Source organism: Hyaloscypha bicolor (assembly GCF_002865645.1).
Source record: "Hyaloscypha bicolor E unplaced genomic scaffold K444scaffold_98, whole genome shotgun sequence".
Lineage (NCBI taxonomy): Eukaryota > Fungi > Ascomycota > Leotiomycetes > Helotiales > Hyaloscyphaceae > Hyaloscypha > Hyaloscypha bicolor.
This window is the reverse complement of record NW_020194600.1, coordinates 593,870-613,969: the sequence shown is the minus strand read 5'-3', so window position 1 is coordinate 613,969 and position 20,100 is coordinate 593,870. Positions and strand designations below refer to the sequence as shown.

Below are 20,100 nucleotides of genomic sequence, written 5' to 3'. Positions count from 1 at the left end.
CTGAAAGTGAAGCGCAGAGAAGGATTGCCAGTGAGTTAATGCAGTCACAGCGATCAGAACACTTGACTCTTAGTTTGGAATCAACTTCCAATGTCCACGCACAGCCAAGAACAGTCAAGATTCTGAAAGGCAAAAACCACTAAATGTATTCTATGTACAGTGCATTATATTTATTACTTGAAGCATTCCAACTCCAAACCTCCACTACCTATATATTCTATCTCCATCAAATAAATACAGTGCCCTTCCATTATTCCTTCAGAATCCTCCGAAACGTGTTTGCATTACTTCCCACACTTCCCCTGTTGCCATATCTTCACCGACTTCACGGTCATCGAATGCGTGTCAGCGTCCTCGCCCCAACTCGGCAACCACGTCGAGTTCGCAACCCAGAAATCGCGCATCGCGGTCGTGGAATTGTCGACCCACGGCTTGCCACCCTTTCCATCCCTAGGAAATTGTTAATTTCTAGATTGCGAGTGGAGAGGGGAGTAGATGTACTTGAAGAACCCATTAGAGGAGCCGACCGCAACGTTCATTATAAGGTGGAAGGGTTGGTCGAAAGGAGTATTGTACGCTCCCGTCGACGACCAAATGTTGATGGGCCTGGAAACTTATCAGTTTTTCTTTCGAAGGGGAAAGGTAGAGGAAGGAGGAGACTTACAAAGTCCCTTCAGCAGACATATTCGAGACATCCAGCCCGCCCAAACTGCGCTGGTACATGTCCCCGCCATACGCCTTACCCCACCCCGTCTGCTCAATCTTGTAGTTCTCGTCGTCGATCCAAGTATAAAGCTTTGTCTCAGTCCATTCAAGACCATAGGTATGAAATCCTTGCGCTAGGTCATAGCGACGCCGAACGAATTCTCCTGTTGTTCGATCGCTTTGATCGAGGTTTTGCCGCACGCCCCAATGCAGTGCTGAAGTCACGGTGTCGCGGCCGCCCGAGTAGTGTTTCGGGTCGTTTCCTCGGATTTGGGCGATGTCGATCTCTCCACTGCGAGGCCAGACACCGTAGGTTTCCTTCTCGGGATACATCCTTGAAGTGTGGTCAGCATGGGCATCAGAAGAGGATGGTGCATTGCGGTTTGTTTACCATAGCATGGGCAGAAGCCAATCTCCCGCGGGCATCTTTGCAACGATTTCTACCTTGCCGTACTTGATTGCCACCTTTCCAGCTGTTGTCAAACGTGCGGAGCGGACTGGATTTATGATTGTGCCGTTCTTAGAATTGCTGAGTTTGACGCACGATCCCAGAAGTGGCGATGTGCAGGTTCCATCCGCAGTTGTGTTCAGTAAGTAACCGTTTTCAAGTTGATCTGCAGTAATATTCGTAGAACCCAGCGTCAAGGTGGGAGTAATGTGAAGCCCATCGTCCGATACGTACGAGTTCTTCGGGTCATCGGTGGTCCAGTCGAACGAGCCATATCCAAAGCCTCCAGTATTGACTTCTCTGCTCCAGGCGGATTCATTGAAGATTTTGAAGTTATCATCAAGGATGAGGCAGTACTGCACATTAACAGTAATTAGTAGGTCATTGGAATACGCTCAGAGGGAACAAACGTCAACAACAACCACGGAGCTCCATTGCGTCCCACATATTATGATTGCAATAGCAACACCTATGCAGGTACAGAGCAACAAAATTCCCCTTTCCATTTTCTCTCGAGCTTTGTATGACCCATCTTGAAGCCAGGGCTTCTCATAGCTTCCCAAGAGCCGGGTACTTGTGAACTTGTGGCTCTTGGATTCTGGTTCTCGAATTTAATATGTGATGTGGCTCGGGGCAAGATAGAATATTCTTACTGGTGATGTGAAGGGACTCAAAGGACGTGGCTCCTGAAGCAATGGTCAGTGACAAAAGCGTTTTCACGTGCACAATATAGGAACGAACCTGAGATATCTTGGCTTGAATTCCTGTCGCTCGTTGAAGGTATTCCAGTTGACTGCGCAAGGTACACTTGATTCTGCTTTGGTAGTCTCATAATTGCAACGGAAAGCTCTGGAAAGCTCCAAGTTGAGATTGAACGAGAACTGGGCGGAACAATGGGCAACAGCGGGGAACTCGAATGACTCGATTCTCAAGTCACAGGCTTCACCAGGGGAAGCAACTCGCAGAGCGGTGATTTCGTTGACCGAGGCTTGTGCACTCTCGAATGCTGTGGCGTAGCTGAGCTGTCTGCTTTGGATAGAAGTGGATTCTTGCTACTATCATGCAATTCAGATTCAATCAACCCATCATAAAACTATTCTAAGCGTGGATTGAAAGTCGAGTAGCATGCCATTTGCATAGGTCCGGTGCAGCAGGGTCGGCACAGGCCGCTTGGCACTTATGTACCCTCCTTACCATGCACAATCTACCATGCACGCGTGTGGAGATCTGGAGCTCTAGACTAACAATGCTGTGATTTTGACTCTTTGAGCCTTGGTCTGCCTTGGTATTGGTGGCGTATCGAACATCGGCCAGTGAGCGGCTGAAGATGAAACTTGCAGACCGAGTGGGTTGCTTGCCCCCACTCCGCACGAGCACTGCACTTGACTAGAGAGCTGAGGATATATGTGGGTCCTATGTCCCTAAGTGAAAATTGAGCAGAGTAGGAGCGACGTCCAAACAAGCAAAAATGGGGTATCCCGAACGATCTACCAACTGACAGCTGCAGGGGCCAAGTCCCAAGAATACTCCGTGCAAGTTCCGTGCCAGCGTAGCACAGGGGGAGATGCCGGTAGGGCAGATCTTGGACAGAGACGGAATGCAACTTTAGATTGCCAGTTTGTGGCGTTGGTAGCCTTGTCACTCGTCGTCATCGACTCATCAGCCAGAGACATTCCACTGATACCAGTGGTCGTACAGGTGGCGGCGGCGGCGGGATCGGCGTGATCCTCATACGTGCCGGCGTAGGTGAAGCTGTCAGAGGCTGTGGAGGGAAAAAGCAGTGATAACGGGCGAAAGTCTCATCTCGTTCCTCGCTTAGGAGCCAAGGGAAGCGAATCGCAGCACCCGAGCGCAAGGATGCAAGGAGCAGGAACAGGAGCAGGGGCAAGGGGCGCACGGAAGGAAAAGGGGCTTCGCGGCGTGTGGCGTATCTATTTCCACACCGGGTCTATCTATCTACCAGCCACCATCTTTTCGCTAATTTTCTTCCACCTCACCACACCTCACCCCATGGCCACACGGTACATCCTTGAATGAGATCTACCGTAGTACCGTACTATTCATCCCATGTAGAAGTCAACGCCACATGCAATGTCCAACACCTCTCCAATGCTCTCCTCCTGGGTGGATCACGATTGCCAATTGTTCCCCATTTCGTTCTGTGCGGCTCGGGGATTTCTCTTCTATTTGCCCGCAAATCGACCGCATGCCCAATTGCAGCAATCTTAAGTTGTTGTTTACTGCACTCGCAAAGCGCCCCCGGCCCTCTCAAAGAGGAATTAGACCTCCCTCATGCAGGAACACATTCGGAATTGGCCATGGAGGTCCAGGGGCAGAAAAGACGTTCCGCCACTATCGGCCACGGCGGTCCCGAAAGATTGGCAATACAGGCAAACATCTAAGTTGCAGCTCTGAGCTTCGACCTAGTTCGGGTAATGGAGCCGCGGGAGTTTTTGTTGTCAAACGCAGTCCTCACTTCTCTCATTCTTCTGAGTAGACTGAATAAACTTTGAGCCGGCAGAGACAATTGCACCTCACATTCATTTCATGGCTTCTTTATGATTTCTTTGAACTTTTAATGATCTCCTATAGATTCTGTAGCGATGGAGCAAGATTCAAGTGAGATTGTGCCGGTAAAGTCCTCATGTTTTCGTTTCACGTCAACTCATGACTGACTGATATGGTCAGGATGTGCATGTCCTACACCAATACTGCGAGGCTTCAAGATGGCTCGAACAATCAGAGTGCTCCAACACGACTACTCTCTCAGTAGCCTTCCGGAGGCCAGGCGAGGGTTACACATTCAAACCTGCATCAATCAGCCAGAGGATGATAGCCGCGATTCGATGCATCGATACACCCGTCGCTTTCTCGATGGCATCAAAAATCACATCAAATGTCTTCGACCATCTCTCACCATTTCAGGACGAGGTTATCATGCAGCCGTACGGTGCGAGAATCCCAGTTGTTGCTTCTCTAGAATATGTCAAAGAGCGTATCTTCGAGATCAAGCAATGTCTAGCAGTTCTCGTGAGAGAGGAAAGGGTCGTGTTGCTCTGGGCAAACTCGGTGGAAGCCGCCAGTGTACACGGTTCCGAGGTTGAACATATGCTGATGGAGTCGGTGAGACTGAGCCCTGTGGTTTCGACTCCAAGGACATTGCTAAGGTTGTGTAGATCTGGGGTTCCACTTTCAGTACTCCACGGATGCGTTCCTATGCGAACTCTACGGTATCTCTACTGCGGCCAGAACCTGGCGACCGTCCTTCGTACCCAAGATTAGGATCGTCAACCTTCAACTTAGGATCTCCAACCTTCAACCGTTCATCGAGAGCAAGTTTATCCACAGAAGCCAAATTCTCGGAAAAGGTTTCTGAAGACCTTGAGTGGGAAGATCCAGAGGCCAAAGTAGTCGGACATGCAAAACGACCCATGATTCTCACATACTCTTTGATTACTGGACTTACTCTGATAATACTTCTTGCCATCCAAGGACTTATTGTTTCCAAAGTGAGCCTGAGAAAAAGGAACTTCTTAAGTAAGCAAGGCTGATCGAGATTTGGTAGATTATAACGGAGATCAGAACTGATGGAAATTACGTTCGAATCGCGTATCTCCTCTTGTTGCCCATCTTTGCAGGCTTTGCTTTCTGTTCCGGACTCCTTTTTGTGAGCAGCATGTTTCAAATGTTTGGGCCGGTACTGGATAATAAGGGGAACTCTCGGTACTACAGTGCAAATGCACCAAACCCCAAAAGGTTCGGGGATGTTGAGCTTCCTCACGTTACTGTTCAGATCCCTGTCTATTTAGAAGGCTTGGAAGGGTAAGTTGACCCTTGATCACGAATAAAATGAATGTACTAATCTTTGTAGTGTCATCATACCAACAGTCACCAGTGTTAGGGCAGCCGTCAAGCACTATGAGAGCGTTGGCGGAACAGCTTCGATCTTCATCAGCGACGACGGCATGCAATTACTTGATCATGCGACAGCCGAGTAAGTTATGCTCTGAGAATGGGCTTTAGGCAAGCAATACTGACCTTTGGTAGGGCCAGAAAACGATATTACACGGACAATGAGATAGGGTGGTGTTCCCGTCCACCTAACGGCGCGAACGGCTTCAAACGACGGGGCCGATTCAAGAAGGCAAGCAACATGAATTATTGTCTTGACTTCTCACTTCGTGTCGAAGATGAGATTCTGAGACTCATATCTGAACAAGAAAAGGGGAGACCAGCGGACCCTTTCATGACGCCACAAGAACAGAACGGCGACAATCCCTTCGAAGTCGAGGACGATTTCTACGACCAAGCTTTGCATACAATTCTTCAGAAAGACCAAGGGCGGACATGGGCCGCTGGAAACATCCGTCTTGGAGAAATCATATTGATTGTGGATTCGGACACTCGCGTGCCGGAGACATGCCTATACATGGGAGCTCTGGAGATGTTGGAGTGCCCTGACATCGCTATCGTTCAGCACACAAGTAGTGTGCTGAAGGTGGGGAACAATATCTTCGAGGCTGGAATCTCTTACCTCACCGACCTCGTCTATACCACATCAGCATTTAACGTCAGCAGTGGCGACTGCCCATGTTTCGTTGGTCATAATGCTTTCATGCGATGGAAAGCGTTGCAAAGCGTCGCCTTCGAAGAAGATAACACCAAAAAATTCTGGTCCGAATCGCATGTCTCCGAAGATTTACACCTCTCAATGCGTCTCCAAATCGCCGGCTTCGAGATCCGCATGGCCAGCTACCACGGCGACGAGTTCAAAGAAGGCGTCTCCGTCACCGTTTTCGATGAGGTTGCACGCTGGCAAAAATATGCCTACGGCACAAACGAACTGATCTTCAACCCAATCAGATACTGGTACAAAGGACCCTTTACCAGCTTATACGTTGGCTACCTTTTCAGTCGCGTCAAACCAGCCAGCAAGCTCTCGCTGATCTCCTACACTTTCACGTACTACGCGCTCGCAATGGCACTTCCCCTTGCAATACTCAACTACTTCCTCTTCGGCCTCTGGCCCGACACCCTGGATCAGTTCTTCGTCGCATCATGGAAGGCGCTCGTTGTTATACTAAGTATTTTCTATGTCATCGCACCACTCGCATATTGTGTAATCCGCTTCCGCCTCGCCAGCCAAAGTCTCAAGACCTCCCTCTTGCAAACCCTAACCTGGACGCCCCTCCTCGCCTTCTTCTTCTCCGGGATCTCGTTCCATCTTCTCAAGGTCCTCATCTGCCACTTCATTGGCGTGAATCGGCAATGGACAGCAACGACAAAAGAGAATGAGAAGGTTGGTTTCGTCATGAGCATGAAGCGCATCTTCAAAGATTTCAAGTGGATGTATCTCTCCTTCTTTGGGTTGACGGCCGTGGTGATTTATTTGGGTGTGTTTGGGCCGCATGGATACAGGATCACAAACTGGACCATCATTCTCCCGTTGGCGGCGCAGCTTTCGGGGCATGCTTTCCTTCCTATCGCGCTGGGGCTGTTTGGCGCGATGAAGTATGAGAATTATTAAGCGGGCCGATCTTGGATGGGGGTAGCCTTTTCTTGTTGATAATAATTGTTTGGTGTCCGGGACGTAATCTTACATAGATGGATCGGTGCTCGGAGCCTCAGATTAGACTGTTCGACAACGACTTCATTTCTTTTGCAGGTATATACACGAGAGCTCACTTAATCGTAACATATAATAGAAATATCACCCGGCCTTACTCAGTCATCATAAATCGTGATATCAGAGCATTTTGGATGTCTCCTCGGCTTTTTCAGCCTTTTCAGCCTTTTCAGCCTAGCTCTTGACATCCATCAAGGGAAGATTCCTCCGCAATGAACGACGACTACTCTACTTTTCAGGTTATTTCTGATTGAAGATAGAGCGATTTGAATGTTCTGGGATACCTTGGAACATCGAAGCTGTGTGATTCAGCTGAAAGTGTGAGCTTTAAATTTCCTACGCCGTATGTTGCTCCGTGTTGGGTAAATCGTGCTCGCTCTCTTCTCTATGGTTCCATCTTCGCCTTGTAGAACTCGTATCCGTTGACATACCACTGCCACCCTTGTCTTAGACGATTGGTGCCTTCCTCTTGCCTCTTCTGCTAGGCACCGACGTTAATACTTCTTACAATGCCTGGCTGGAATTTCCAAGCGTGCTGTCCCTGAACCGTGCTTACTGCGAGCATCCCCTCGGCTGGTCATCTGCAGTCTTGGTGGCTCAATTGGAGTTCCATCCTATCTGTCTATCCTATCATGCTTCGCTTGATTCGCTGTCGGGGAGGCTGCATTTCGAGGCTGTTGTGATACTTTCCCGGTAGCTCCTTGGGTATCCGTGCTTGATTTGGGTAGAACATCACCTCCCTCAATCGCTGGACTTCGAGCATGGTCAGCATGGCCACCGTATCAGCTTTCATATTCATCGGACTGTCGGACAGTGACGGGCTCTGCCGTGTCTCTTGAGCAGTGGCGGTACAATGTGATGACCCCCAGGATAGCGCCTTTCACATCGCCGATTGCCATTGCATCCTTTCATTTTCTCTCCCTCCGCCCAAACACGGACTTGATAAAGCGCTTCCGTCTGCTCTCATGACCCCTGGTTTTTTGCACTGCTTTCGGTCTCGGGTTCAGAAAAGGTTCCAGTTCTCTGGCTTCATCTGCTGATAAAAGCAATTTGACACGCTCAGCCGCCGTAATAACCTTCCCACCAATAATTAAACTCGCGTTGGCATCCGCGCCATGCATCAACAAGTCTTTGGTGACATGAAAAAAGTTGTCAGGGGTTTGGTTTTCCCACTGCTTCCCCAAGAAAAATGTCCAGACTGTAGGATTCATATGCCCGATCTCTTGATCGAAGGGCAAATTCGGATCGAAACCTCTCTGAAGGAGGAGCGAGACCATTTGCGTTGCAGGGGCTCTATTTCTACGTAGCGCAGTAAGGAGTAGGTTGGCTTGTCTCGAAGTCGATAAAGAGTGACGTTCTAACTTTACCAAGACATAACGGCGAAGCCCAATCTGAACAGCTGCATCCAACACCGAAAGATCGCCATCCGAATAGGGTTCATACCTCCACCTACCGGACAGGGCTGAACACGTTAAATGGAACATATCTGAATCGAACGCCTCTGAATATTGTTTAAGCGCTTTATCAAGCTCGTCAAGAAGTCGAACTTCTATCGTGATAGGATATTTGGTATCCTCCTCTAGCACCTCTATATGATAGAAAAAGGTGTCCAAGAGGTCAGATATTGGGCCAGTGGGCCTTAAATGGTCATAGTCTTGTGGTGTGGTTTTGACCAAGCATACAGTGGCTTCACAAATGGCAACATTTGCATCGAATCCTTCGCCAGCCCATTTGTCTAACATTTGCTGCATTTCAGGAAGGAGAAGGAAGTCACGGACCGTTCGATGGAGGAAGTCCACCTTAAGGTACTCAGGACTTATGGTTTGGGCCTCCAGAAGACCTTTGCCGCATGCGTTGAGCCTTTTCTGAATTTGTTTCAAGCGGTCACTGGTGATCTCCTTGCTCAAAGGCCCCACCTCTAGCTTCTCCATAAGAGAAGAATCTTCTTGATCGATGAACCAGTAGCAGAGAGATGGCAGTGGATCATATGCCGCCAAAGTAACTCGAAACATCTGGGCGGTCTGTTTTCTGTAGAAGTTATCGACTGTGAAGAGTATGCGCTCAAAGTATTCGTTGAGGTCGGTAGGCAGAAGTCGAAGTCTTCGTTGCAAGTCAACAATCCTGTCCGCATTGGTGAGACCTTCTAGAAGTGATCGGACAACGAGAAAGACCCATAAAAATACGCCTTTTGCTGCATCAACAACGTTCTGAATAAGATCAAGACAATGACTGTCCCTCTGCTTCAACTCTTGGAAACCAACGTCATTCTCGAGTATGTCTCGGACATATAACTCGATATCTCCTCTTGTCAAGTCCTGCATGTAGAGCTTCTTGGACTTATCTTGACCGAAATCTTTCTCGAACTCATTCCAAGGCCGGCTAGACACACAAATTTTGACTTGCAGCGTCGATTTAAGAAGCTCAATCAACCGGATTATGTCGCCTGGCTTTCCTTCGTACTCGTCCAGCCCATCAATGAAGAAGCAGAATTTGACCTTGGCCGTGGCTATGTGGGTCGAAATGCCTTGGAATGCGCCTAGGAGCTTTGTCGTCGTCAAAGTCTCGTCAAATTGAAGGCTTGAACCTTCCCCATGGCTGAGGCTAGGTGTTGCGAAGGGAATGAGATCCGGACATTGACGCAGAATCTGGTATAATATTGAACGAAGAAGCCCCTCCTGAGACCTTTGCAAAGTCTGTCTACCTGGACAACCTTGAGTCAGTAATCCCCAGCCAAGAAGTACATGCGCTGGAATTCATGATGGGCTTGGAGAGGAAGAAGAAGAGATTGAAGGTACACATAATTGGGGCAGGGCATAGATGTCAAGAATCAGGAGAGACATTCAAAATAAAACAAAACAGAACGGCTCGAGAGTATCCATACCTGAGTTCCAAAAGAAGAAATTTGCAATACAAAGTTGTTGTCCCTTTGCTTTCGCCCAGCGTTCCAAGATCTCTCGTGTGTCCTCGTGCTCACAAATATACTTCATCAGAGTTGACTTTCCCGATCCTGGTTTACCCGAAACTGTTTGAATGTCAGTTTTGAGTTTTCGGAGAGGATTTTGGAGGATGTATTCTCAAAGAGCTTACTCCAAAAAATATTTGATTCCGATGCCAGCCAATCAGCAAAATTCTCATCACTCTGACAGCCCTCTGATGCTGAACTGCGGAAAATCCATGAGAACGTCTCGTGATGAGCTTCTCGAACCGCAATTTGTCGATCCTCGATGGTATCGAAGCGGATGAATTCTAGAAGAGCCTGCTCAGAAGCATATCCCAGGCCTTTTTCTGCTGCAAGAGAAAGCTGTCTTAACGCCGCTCTGTTTCTAGAGCCTTCTTTTTTGATCTCATTGAAGATTCCGTCGAAGCCGTCCCCTAGATCTTTGATTTCCCTGGTCCTGCTGGCTTCCAGGCGTCGATTCTGCACAGTAAGCAGCTTAATTTTGGTGGTCACGTCGTCTTGTTTGTTGAGTAAGGAGCGAGTATTCAGGTGATTGCTAATTCGATCCAGTCTTTGTTGAAGCGCTTTGATATCCTCTTTTTTCCATTCACTTCTCAGAGCCTTTGAGCAACCGATAAGTCAGCAGCGGGTCCAAAAATACTGCCATAGTCCAGGCATTGATTTGAAGGAAACCATTTGACTGCCAAGATGAAGCTCAAACTCCTAACACCTACTTGATGGAAACTGTCCCAGCCTCTACGCTGACCTTTTACTTTGACACTCTCAAGCAAATACAAGAGCTGGTTTGACACCTCGATACACTGATCACTTAGATCAAGGAGTGTGCCGTCCTCTATCGAAAGTATGGCGGGTTCAGAAACGCCGCCGAGTCTAGATTTGGCGTGTTCAGCCAGGTCTTGGATATTTCGAGCAAGAATTTCCAGCTCTAGGTGCTCATCCTTCGCACCAGACGATGAAACGTATAACTTCTGAGTGGTCGATATAAGTTTGCTTGTGAAATCAACAAACTGGACGATATTGCTTGCCAGGCCGAGAGCAGTGAGAGGGTCCATCGCAAGGCTGAGGCTGGGGTTGAATCAGCGGCACGTGGGCGTTCCGGTGGGGTCAGCTGCAGCCGGTTCTCTAGCAACGTACGAGCAAGGATATCGGTCTTCCCAATATCTACAGTTGTCGAAAGGAACCAGACACCGAAAGTCGGACGGGGGGTGGTGAGGCGGGTTCTTCCTGTCGTCCGTGTCAAAATTGAAGGCAGACAACGCAGTTGCGGAGCAAGGCTCGTTCACTCAACCGCTGTTGCGGGGGTGGTCCAACGCTGCTTTAATGATCCAATTAACCATGGCAAGTGTTCTCCCTGAGGTCCGAACGTATTGTGCAGTGCGAAAGAAGAAGACAAAGTTACATTATTGAGAGATGCAGCTCAGGAAATGCCTAGGGTATCTCTTTTAGTAGTCGTTTCGTCGCTTGTTCAGACTAATCAGCAATCACCAACAAGGCATTACCCCTTTTGCAGCTCGATTTGAGCCTTTGATGTGTACTCGCTTATATTACAGTACACGATCTTCCTCGGCGGGTTGACCTTGGTTTGACGGTAGAAAATTGACCAAGTCCGTTGATGATTGATGTTCACTTAAACCACCTGCTTTCAGGCTGGCCTTACTACTCGCGAGGTCCATGCATGACTTGTAATGCTCAGGCACAGTCATATCACATCTCTGCTGCCTCTTGGGGAAAGAAAAATACACTGGTCTTCGAAATTTGTTTACTAAGTTCAACTACTTTCTCGTTTGGGAAGATTTCGATGCTTGAAATCAGTAACCTACTCATCTGTTTGTCTTGCCTGAAATTGTTCATCACAAGCACTGGTTTCTGGTTTCTATTTCCTCCTCAAACACGTTATGATTGCCGCAATAGTAGCCAGAACCTCAAAATCAATGCCGACTCTCAATGCTATTCTATCACTCATACTCGAGCCTCCACCGACATCAGTTCCTCGACTCACTGCACTGCCGTCACCGACCTGGATCATAGAAGTAGTTTCTACAGTGACTTGACTCTTGGTTGCCGTACTTGGATACACGGTTGCTATCAAGATAATGCTCGTTAGCAGTCAACTCTCTAGGTAAGTAGCCTTTGCGACTGCGACATGGCCCAGCCAGGACCCATGAGTAGCAAGTAACCCACCTCGCAACCGAAACAAAAGAGTCACAGAACCCAAATCATCCAAGTCGAGAACAGCCACTAACTCCCAAAACTCGCTGACTCAGGAGAGGGCGAAGCCGAAGTCTGCGTCACACAAGTGGCCTGCGTTACGGTTGGCACATTCGGATCGAAAGTCGTCGTTGCGGCATGTGCTGGTTCAGCAGTAAACCCCGCATCCTGGCAGTAACTCTGATATACACTTGCCGCGTTAGAATAACCACCCTCCCAGCCTCCTATTACACTGGCACAGTGTTGCGAAGCACCTACACTGATAGCAGATGTTGCGAAAGTGAAGAGATCTGTCCGGCACTTGCATTCGTTCGGTGCATTGTGACCGCACCAATGCCGACTCCGACCTCGATTGTGAAAGCGCCTGCACAGCCGATACAGCCGGCTACACATGGTCGTAGGTTGCTAAAGCCTGGGGAGTAGCAGACTGTGCAGGCGGTTGAACTAACGAGGCTGATGAAGTAGAAGGCTGATAAAATTGTAGGAAGAGCCCAGAGAATCATAACAGTTCTTGCTAAGGGAGATGACTGATAAATTATGAGAGACAGAAAAGGGAAGAAACGAGAAATTGAGAAGATAGAATTGGGGGTGCTGTTGCCTCTTATCATGTCCTCGTTTCAAGGATTCAGGAGGACGGCGGCTTCAGTATGGGAAACCTTGGTATGACACACTCTGAGGCGACGGCTGAGTATTTCTTTTTTTGACCACTGAGTTACTGTGTCTTAGTCTGGATACCAAAGAGGCTGCTTTCGCTCCCTGAAAAGTTTTGCAACCGAATCCGCCTATTTTTGGTATGAAGGGATTTCTTTTTCTGAAATCCGTGGCGGGGAGGCTTGTAGGCATCCGGAAGGTTCCCCCAAAGAGAGATCCCCAGTCAGAGATCAACTTCCACTTGGAAATAGTTGCTTGCAAATCCACTTGGAACCACCGCCATGCAGATTCACAGACCACAAAACTCACCAAAGGTAGTCTTGACTACAGTTGACGGACTAAGAAGTTCTCAGGCAGGAAGCCAAATCGTATTTTCGCAGCTCCTAGTAATCTTTCGTAATCATTGAATATCTAGCCACCAAATTCATAATCATTACAGTCCATCAATTATGTCTCGTTATTGGGTTGTCGAAGCACTCCCTTCGACCTCCAGTAAGCAATGTACAGCCCTCTACCTCTTGGCACCGATACCCACCATGCACTGCTTCCTGCTTAGACGTACTTGCGCAACTGGGATACATTAGTTGAGTTTCAAAATTGTAGGGAAGGTCAAGACTCACATCAAGCGTCAACGTCTTCGAGCTATTGGCCTCCTGATCTCTGAACACACCCACCAAACTCTCACTTCCCTGGAATAGACCCGTCTTCAGAGAAATAACGATGAACTGCATACCCGGGCCAGCATGCTCACGAATGTAGTTCTTGATCTTCTCCACGTTGGCATTATCAAGAGCAGCATCAACCTCGTCAAGCACAAAGAACGGAGACGGCTGGTACGAATGCACAGCGAATAAGAGGGCCAGCGCTGCCATGGTCTTCTCTCCACCAGAGAGATGCTCCATGTCACGGAAACGCTTCAGGGGGGGCATGGCGTGGTATTTGATGCCGGAGAGGTAGGGAGCATCGTTGTCTTCGATATCCAGGTAGGCTTGGCCACCCAGAGGGAATGCCGAGGAGCGAGTGAGGTCTTTGTAGACGTGAGATATTTGTTCGGAGATGTGTGAGAAAGCTTTATTGAAGAGGTCAAATCGCTTCTCCTTCACTTTGTTGAATGCATCCTTGGATTCCTTGGCTGCTTTTCTGGCGTCCTCGAAGTCCTTTTCAGTGGATTTGAGACGAGCTTCGACGCCGTCCAGTCGATCAATTGCGCGCATATTCGGATTGAGCTTCTCGAGTTCGGAATTCAAGTCAGTAATTCGTTGCAAGAGTTGCTCCTCGACCTCTTCCTCATCAGGCTGAAAAGATTAGCATACGAGGTGAGAGCAGTGTAGGGTTACTTGCCTGCTTGAGCTCATCACCAAGATCTTCGAAATCCACCTCAATACCATAATCCTTCGTCAGTTCCTGAGGAGGCTCATCGCCATCGTCCACGTCCATTGCATCGGGGTCTGTTTGCAAGACATTGTCGTCAACCGGAAGAGTGTCGAGCTTTCTCGATTGAGGCGTCAGAGGTATAGCAATCTGTTCGAGCTTGCATCGTCGGAGGAGAGCATATCTGCCCGCACCAGTCCGCTGGACGTCCGTCTCCAGTTGAGTGATAGCCTTCGTCCGAATGTCGATTTCTTTGCTGCGCTTTTGAAGTTCGTTCTTTGCTTGATTTACCTTTTCGTTCTTGCTGGCAAGCTTTTCCTTCAACGAGTGCACTTCATCTTCCAGCTCGGTAATTTTTGCTCTGTCGATATCGATAGCGTTCTCCAAAACTGTCTTATCTTTCGTGTAATTTGCAATGTCCAGCTCGAGGGCCTGGACACGGTCTTGGAATTTCTGCACACGCGACTCGGTATCCTTGAGCTTGCTGGTCTCCCATTCGGCCTGTTTTCCCAGTCTCTGTTTCTGTACTTCAAACGCATTGCGCTTCTCTGCAGCCTCCTGCTCTAGACTGCCTTGTTGTGCTTCGTAAGCCCGAATATCTGAGTAGCCCAATCGTTTGCAGAAATCAGAGAAAATCTTGTCCTGCACCTTAGAGACTGCAGTTTGAAATTCCTGAACTCTTTGGGATATGCTCTCGAGATTGGACTGCTTCTCATGATGTCGAGGCTGCATCTCTTTCAATTGTTTCTTCTCATGCTCGAGCTCCTTCTTTTTGCTAGCAAGATTCTGCTTGAATGCAGCCAGCTCACTTTTGGCATAAATCAGGCGCTGTTCTAACCCGGCGAGGTCAACTTGCAATGCTTCCTCGTCGGAACCTTTCCGATTGACTTTGGGCAGGGCTGCAATCTCTTCGCGGTACTTTTCGGCCTGGTTCCTGAGTTGATCGATGTCGTGATCCTCAAACTTGCGTTTGGTACCTTTATTCTCGGGCCCACGGCCACCTGTCATCAATCCGGCTTTATGAATGACGAAACCCTCTAGAGTGACGGCTTTGACCTGTATTTTTTTATCGTAGCAGATATGCTTGGCGGTTGCCAGATCATCGCATACAATCGAGCTTCCACAAGCATACGCCATAGCTCGTTCTAGTGAAGAATCAAAGTCGATGGTATCGATAGTCAATCGCGCCTTTGGTAGGCTTTTCAGATTCGCGTCAGGGGCCGTGACTTTGATATTATCGAGAGGAATGAAGGTCATTGGACTGGACCGGTTGTCCTTCAAGTATTGAACGCATTCAGTCCCGGTTTTCTCGGTGTCAACAATAACAGAGTCAAAGTCTCGACCAAGAGCAGTGATGACAGCCTCATCAAACTTCTTCTGCTTGGGCTTACAGAGATCACCAACACGGCCACGAACGCCAGGATATAACCGCTTCAGCGCGACAATCGTTTCCTTCGTCCTCTTCTCCTTGTCGTTCTGTCTCCGACCAGCATCGGCATCAACCAGAGTTCGCAAAAGAGCTTGTAATTTCTCTTCCTTCTCCGTATGTATTTGGTTGATACGAACTCGTTCGGACTGAATGTGGTTGAATTCCTTCTTCTTTGCATCGATGTCCTTGGAAATGTCTTTCACGGAGTGCTCGGTAGCTTCCTTTCGCTCGTTGATGGAACCAAATTCGGTCTCGAGCTTCTCGACAGCAGCTTGATGGGCATCCACTTTGCTTTTCAAGCTATTGACCGTAACTTCGTCAGTCTTCATCTGGCGGCTGAGATTGTCCAGTTTGGATTGATTGTCAGATGTTTTAGCAACGACTTGAGATCTGAGTGTGTTGTACTCCTTGAAATCAGCCTCACTGAGTTGCTTGCCTTGTTTCTTCAGTGTCTCTTGCCACTGACTCTCGAACTGCTTCTGTGCTTTCTCAACGGTGGATAGTTGCTTCTTGGTGCCTTGAAGATCAGCGTTTTGGCCATCTCGCTCCTTGATTACGGTTTCGATTTTCCTACGGAGCTTCTCAATTTCCTGGTTGGTAAGGTCGACCTTCTCGTCGATGGGAACCAAGTTATTCTCTTTGCTCTCGACTTCCTTCTCGGCCTTCTTGATGCTTCGCTCGACTTTGGCAACGTCCTTGCCGACTCTTGACTGCGCTTGACGGGCCTCTTCGAGAGTCTTTTCGTACTTCTCCACCCCTCGTCTGTACTCCTTCAAGTTCTCCTGATGCTCTTGGATACTCGCAGTAGACTCTTCCATCACGCGCTGGAAGTGGTACAATTTCCAAAGGATATGGGTAACAATTGCATCGTCTCGTTGGTCTGCTTTGGCCTGAAATGCTTCGGCTTCCTTCTTCTGTTCCTGGTATTGCTTGATCTCCGAATTGATGCCTCGACGGCGGTGAAGGTTGTAATTCTGATTCTCGGCTGCCTGCTCTGCTTCCTCCTGAAGTTTCTCATATTCTGCCTTGTATTCCAAGCTGCCAGATATTTGCTCGATGAGCCGAGTGAGATCTTTTGGCGATTGTGAAGCGATTGCTTCAACGTCTCCTTGGAAGACCAGGAAGTTGCGGGCCTTGATGAGGATGTTCTCGGACTCCAAAGCCTCGTTATACTGTGCCGCTGTGACTACGCGATCGTTGATACGGTATTCACTGGCGCCCTGGTTCGTGATCGTACGCTTCCATTTCTGCTCATCACCTGCATCGTCCTCGTAGACAGCCATAACCCAGGCGCTCTTCGGATCATTGCGTCCAGGCCGCTGAGATTGTGTTTCCTCGTCTGAACCCTCACCATCACCATTTGCATGACCATTCGTAGTGGGCGCGGCCGCGGATCCATCGTCGTTGATTTTTGACGTCTTCAAGACTCTTCCACGATAGACAAGGTCTTTGAGATGGGAGGAACGTAGATGGGACGACTTGATACCCAGGACGAAGGAAATCGCGTCCATACTATTTGCGCCGTCAGTGAATGTATGCGTCCATTACCATGATGTACTCACGAATTGGACTTGCCGGAACCATTGGGACCGATAATCGAAGTAAAGTAGGAATCGCCGAAAAGGAGCGTGTGATGACCCTTGTAGGACTTGAAATCTAGAGAATCATCAGATCTAGAATAGAGATAAGCTGGGCGACCAACTTACTGAAGAGTTCAAGACGAATAAGTTTCCCCATCTTGACTTGGACGCGTTGTGCTTGGATGGGGGTGGCGCACGCGCCGAGGAGCTCTTGAACTGAGGGTCGCTATGAAATGGCAAGTTGATGGCGTTTATGGGATCAACAGTGTCATTAGATGAGTGGGTTTCAGGCTGAGGAAAAGGAGCGTGGTTGGGTTGGGATCGAAGGTGAAGTTGATACTTCGGCGCAAACGCGAGTGTCGCGTTGGGTCAAAGGGCGATTTTCACGTGACGCAATATTTTAAGGTTAGTGTGCCTTGATAGTGTAGCGCTTCAGGGGTCAGCCAGCGAGGCTACCTCGCTGCAATATGACGAAGGCAGCCTGGCCATGAAGTCGACACAAATTCGCCTTGCCTCTTTCTTTCTTCTTCTCTTCTACGCATCTGCCCACCCCCGTGCTCCCGTGCGAACTCGTGATACTGTCTTACTCTACTCACTTCGTGAGTGTGCCTGGTCTCACGCCTCCCAGCCCGTATTTTAGCCATAAGAATCCATCATGTTTCGCGTTGTGTCTTGCTCGATCACCAGCTAAAGGACTCTATTAGACGACTCCCAGCCTATCAATTCAACCACGCATTTTCTCCCTCCCTCCATCGACCACTTACCATTCAAGGATCCGCAGCACCCCAGATCTACTCAGCATCTTCAAAACGGTTTCCAGCCCTTTCGCCTCTTATCAGTCTGAGTAATTCGGCTCATGTGGGGTCGAGTCACTGCAAGATTTGTCTGCGCGCAGATGCCCTTCTGATCACAAGAACAAGCTGCTGCTCCACGATTTAAGCCGCCTCTTACCCAAGCCTCAGTGAGTAGCCCGTGTCTTTCATTCATATATACCTTACATCTCTCTTGCCACTTTTTATGTGTCAAGAGGACATCGTTCAACACGATCATGGCTGACGGTTTAGTTCTGCGAGGAGGCAGTTTACTACGGAAAGTGTCCTTTGGAGTATCTTCTTCCAAGGCCCACAACCGCACGATATTCGAAATGTCAGAACCCATACCTATACCAGGCGCGAGGCAGGAGCATGCGCTTGACCCTACCAATTTGTCGCCTGAAATATCTCGAACCACGACGGGAACGTCCTCTACCGGCACGACGCCTCCGGACGTCACCAAAACACCCGTTCTCACTCCCTCGAGTCCGGGCAGTCCACGATTATCGAGAAATCCATCATTTTCGGGGAGCAGCTCCTACCAGGAGGATTGGGAAGCATTTCCACCGCTAGACAGGCTCACGGTCTTCGATTTATTAGACAACTTCGCGCTTCCTCAACAGCTGGAAAAGCTGCAGAGGAGCCTTTCTGCGCAGACAGAGAAGGTACGAAGACAACGAGATGTCCTGAAGACCAGAGGGTCACACGCGAAAGAAAGAGTCGTTGAGGAATGGCGGAGACGCGTTCCGCCGGCGGATGAGCAACTCGAGAGATACAGGAAACGAATGCGGGAGAGCGTCGACAGAATCGGCAGACGTTGGAACGATACTAAGACAGTCACCGCTCGGGAAAAGATATCCTTCATTTGTGGAGTCTTGAATGTGCTCATCAGCGGATACTTGATCGGAGGATACCCGGAGTACTTCCATATCTGGTACACCTTACAGCTGCTGTACTTCATGCCCATTCGTTGGTACACATACCATCGGCGGGGTTACCACTACTTCCTGGCTGATCTCTGTTATTTTGTCAACTTCTTGTGCATGTGCACTATATGGTTCTTTCCCAATTCGAAGCGACTCTTCATCAGCACATACTGCCTCGCCTTCGGAAACAACGCCATTGCCATCGCCATGTGGAGAAACTCGATGGTTTTCCACAGTTTCGACAAGGTAACCAGTCTGTTCATTCATATAATGCCCTGCGTCAGCCTCCACTGCCTTGTCCACCTCATCCCCGAAGAGCTCCAGCAGCAGCGATTCCCCGCCATCTGGACCATCAAGAACTCGCCCCCGGGTTCAAAAACACACTACTCCCTCCTGGCGATGACGCTATGGTCTACCATTCCCTACGCAATCTGGCAACTATCCTACCACTTCATGATCACTGTCCGACGCCGCGAGAAGATCGCAGCAGGAAGGCCCACCTCATTCACATGGCTCCGAAAATCCTACTCCAAAGCCTGGATCGGGAAATTCGTCCTCTCACTCCCCGAATCCCTTCAAGAACCAGCATTCATGCTGATCCAATACACATACGCGGTCTTAACCATACTCCCCTGTCCCATCTGGTTCTGGTACCGCTATGCGTCTGCGACCTTCCTGCTCGCTGTCTTCTGCTGGTCCGTCTACAATGGCGCAACGTATTACATTGATGTCTTTGGCAAGCGGTTCCAGAACGAGCTTGAGGCTATGAAGCGCGAGGTCCAGAAGTGGCAGACCAGTCCCGATATGATGACCAGTCCTCTCATGACGCCCAAAATCGACGGCGGGTTAGAGTCAGGTGTCGTATTGGAATCAGAAGAGGCGAAAGAGAATCACAGCCGAAGCACAAGCGTAGATAAGATCCCACTCCTCAGTGAGAGCGGACTTAGTACTGGGATAGACGGTGGAGCAAAGGATGTAGCGAAGGAGAGGAAGATTGGAGAATTGCCTGCCTGATTTCGTCTAGCATGGAGTTGATTAGCATGGAATGAGTTGCATTAAATTGGCTACAGAGGTTGGAGCGGCGACGTTTTACAGAACCCGCGTTCTTCGTTTCTCTTCCTAGTAGAGGAGAGTTGTTTGAGTTTCTTTCTCACTCTCGTTCATTCGTTCAGCACAAGGTGCGGGCAAAGGCAAATTGGCACAGGGGCAGCGGAGCAGCGGATATACCAGGCGTTAGGACGGTTTGCTTTCATCTACGCTTAATATATACGATTCAAGATCTCACTTGTCTGCTCATAATCCTTTCTATCAACTCTGCACATCATGAACAGGAAGTGGAAGTGATAGTCACATCTCTAAATAGTTGAGATTATAATCCCTAGCTA

The 20,100-nt window shown here is 48.9% G+C and overlaps 7 protein-coding genes across 7 annotated transcripts; 4 read left to right on the top strand and 3 right to left on the bottom strand.

The window, feature by feature from the left end:
* Positions 1-284: 284 nt before the first annotated feature.
* K444DRAFT_726186 (glycoside hydrolase family 16 protein) lies at positions 285-2,314 on the bottom strand (the record flags this gene model as incomplete). Its single annotated transcript, XM_024888661.1, has 6 exons — positions 1,895-2,314; positions 1,564-1,751; positions 1,097-1,509; positions 744-1,039; positions 502-613; positions 285-450 (listed from the first exon to the last, which is right to left on the bottom strand). The coding sequence occupies exons 1-6, from the start codon at positions 1,983-1,985 to the stop codon at positions 285-287; spliced, it is 1,266 nt and encodes a 421-aa protein (XP_024735126.1). The 5' UTR covers positions 1,986-2,314.
* An 838-nt stretch (positions 2,315-3,152) lies between these two features.
* Positions 3,153-3,830, top strand: K444DRAFT_440191 (uncharacterized protein). Its single transcript, XM_024872837.1, has one exon. The coding sequence runs from the start codon at positions 3,240-3,242 to the stop codon at positions 3,648-3,650; it is 411 nt and encodes a 136-aa protein (XP_024735125.1). The 5' UTR covers positions 3,153-3,239; the 3' UTR covers positions 3,651-3,830.
* Positions 3,757-6,680, top strand: K444DRAFT_631267 (uncharacterized protein; the record flags this gene model as incomplete). Its single annotated transcript, XM_024883336.1, has 6 exons — positions 3,757-3,786; positions 3,842-4,276; positions 4,330-4,690; positions 4,792-4,975; positions 5,025-5,147; positions 5,201-6,680. The coding sequence occupies 6 exons, from the start codon at positions 3,757-3,759 to the stop codon at positions 6,678-6,680; spliced, it is 2,613 nt and encodes an 870-aa protein (XP_024735124.1).
* A 1,007-nt stretch (positions 6,681-7,687) lies between these two features.
* K444DRAFT_532353 (uncharacterized protein) lies at positions 7,688-10,790 on the bottom strand (the record flags this gene model as incomplete). The annotated part of the gene is made up of 4 exons (XM_024875074.1): positions 7,688-9,480; positions 9,661-9,801; positions 9,867-10,338; positions 10,452-10,790. 4 exons carry the CDS (start codon positions 10,788-10,790, stop codon positions 7,688-7,690), a joined length of 2,745 nt encoding a protein of 914 aa, XP_024735123.1.
* Positions 10,791-11,480: 690 nt separating this feature from the next.
* Positions 11,481-11,906, top strand: K444DRAFT_440184 (uncharacterized protein). Its single transcript, XM_024872836.1, has one exon. It carries the CDS (start codon positions 11,537-11,539, stop codon positions 11,840-11,842), a length of 306 nt encoding a protein of 101 aa, XP_024735122.1. The 5' UTR covers positions 11,481-11,536; the 3' UTR covers positions 11,843-11,906.
* Positions 11,907-12,935: 1,029 nt separating this feature from the next.
* Positions 12,936-17,303, bottom strand: K444DRAFT_564163 (putative structural maintenance of chromosomes protein 1). The gene is made up of 5 exons (XM_024877049.1): positions 17,104-17,303; positions 16,960-17,053; positions 13,939-16,909; positions 13,218-13,892; positions 12,936-13,167 (listed from the first exon to the last, which is right to left on the bottom strand). The coding sequence occupies exons 1-5, from the start codon at positions 17,132-17,134 to the stop codon at positions 13,150-13,152; spliced, it is 3,789 nt and encodes a 1,262-aa protein (XP_024735121.1). The 5' UTR covers positions 17,135-17,303; the 3' UTR covers positions 12,936-13,149.
* A 617-nt stretch (positions 17,304-17,920) lies between these two features.
* On the top strand, positions 17,921-20,082 carry K444DRAFT_440101 (uncharacterized protein). The gene is made up of 2 exons (XM_024872835.1): positions 17,921-17,938; positions 18,042-20,082. The coding sequence occupies exon 2, from the start codon at positions 18,122-18,124 to the stop codon at positions 19,727-19,729; it is 1,608 nt and encodes a 535-aa protein (XP_024735120.1). The 5' UTR covers positions 17,921-17,938; positions 18,042-18,121; the 3' UTR covers positions 19,730-20,082.
* Positions 20,083-20,100: the final 18 nt, after the last annotated feature.

Coding starts and splice junctions, on each gene's coding strand:
- K444DRAFT_440191 (XM_024872837.1), top strand. CDS start 3,240: ATGCAATGTCCAACACCTCTCCAATGCTCTCCTCCTGGGTGGATCACG.
- K444DRAFT_440184 (XM_024872836.1), top strand. CDS start 11,537: ATGCTTGAAATCAGTAACCTACTCATCTGTTTGTCTTGCCTGAAATTG.
- K444DRAFT_564163 (XM_024877049.1), bottom strand. CDS start 17,134: ATGGGGAAACTTATTCGTCTTGAACTCTTCA. Junction 17,054..17,103: donor TATTCGTCTTGAACTCTTCA/GTAAGTTGGTCG, acceptor ATGATTCTCTAG/ATTTCAAGTCCTACAAGGGT. Junction 16,910..16,959: donor GGTTCCGGCAAGTCCAATTC/GTGAGTACATCA, acceptor CGGCGCAAATAG/TATGGACGCGATTTCCTTCG.
- K444DRAFT_440101 (XM_024872835.1), top strand. CDS start 18,122: ATGTCAGAACCCATACCTATACCAGGCGCGAGGCAGGAGCATGCGCTT.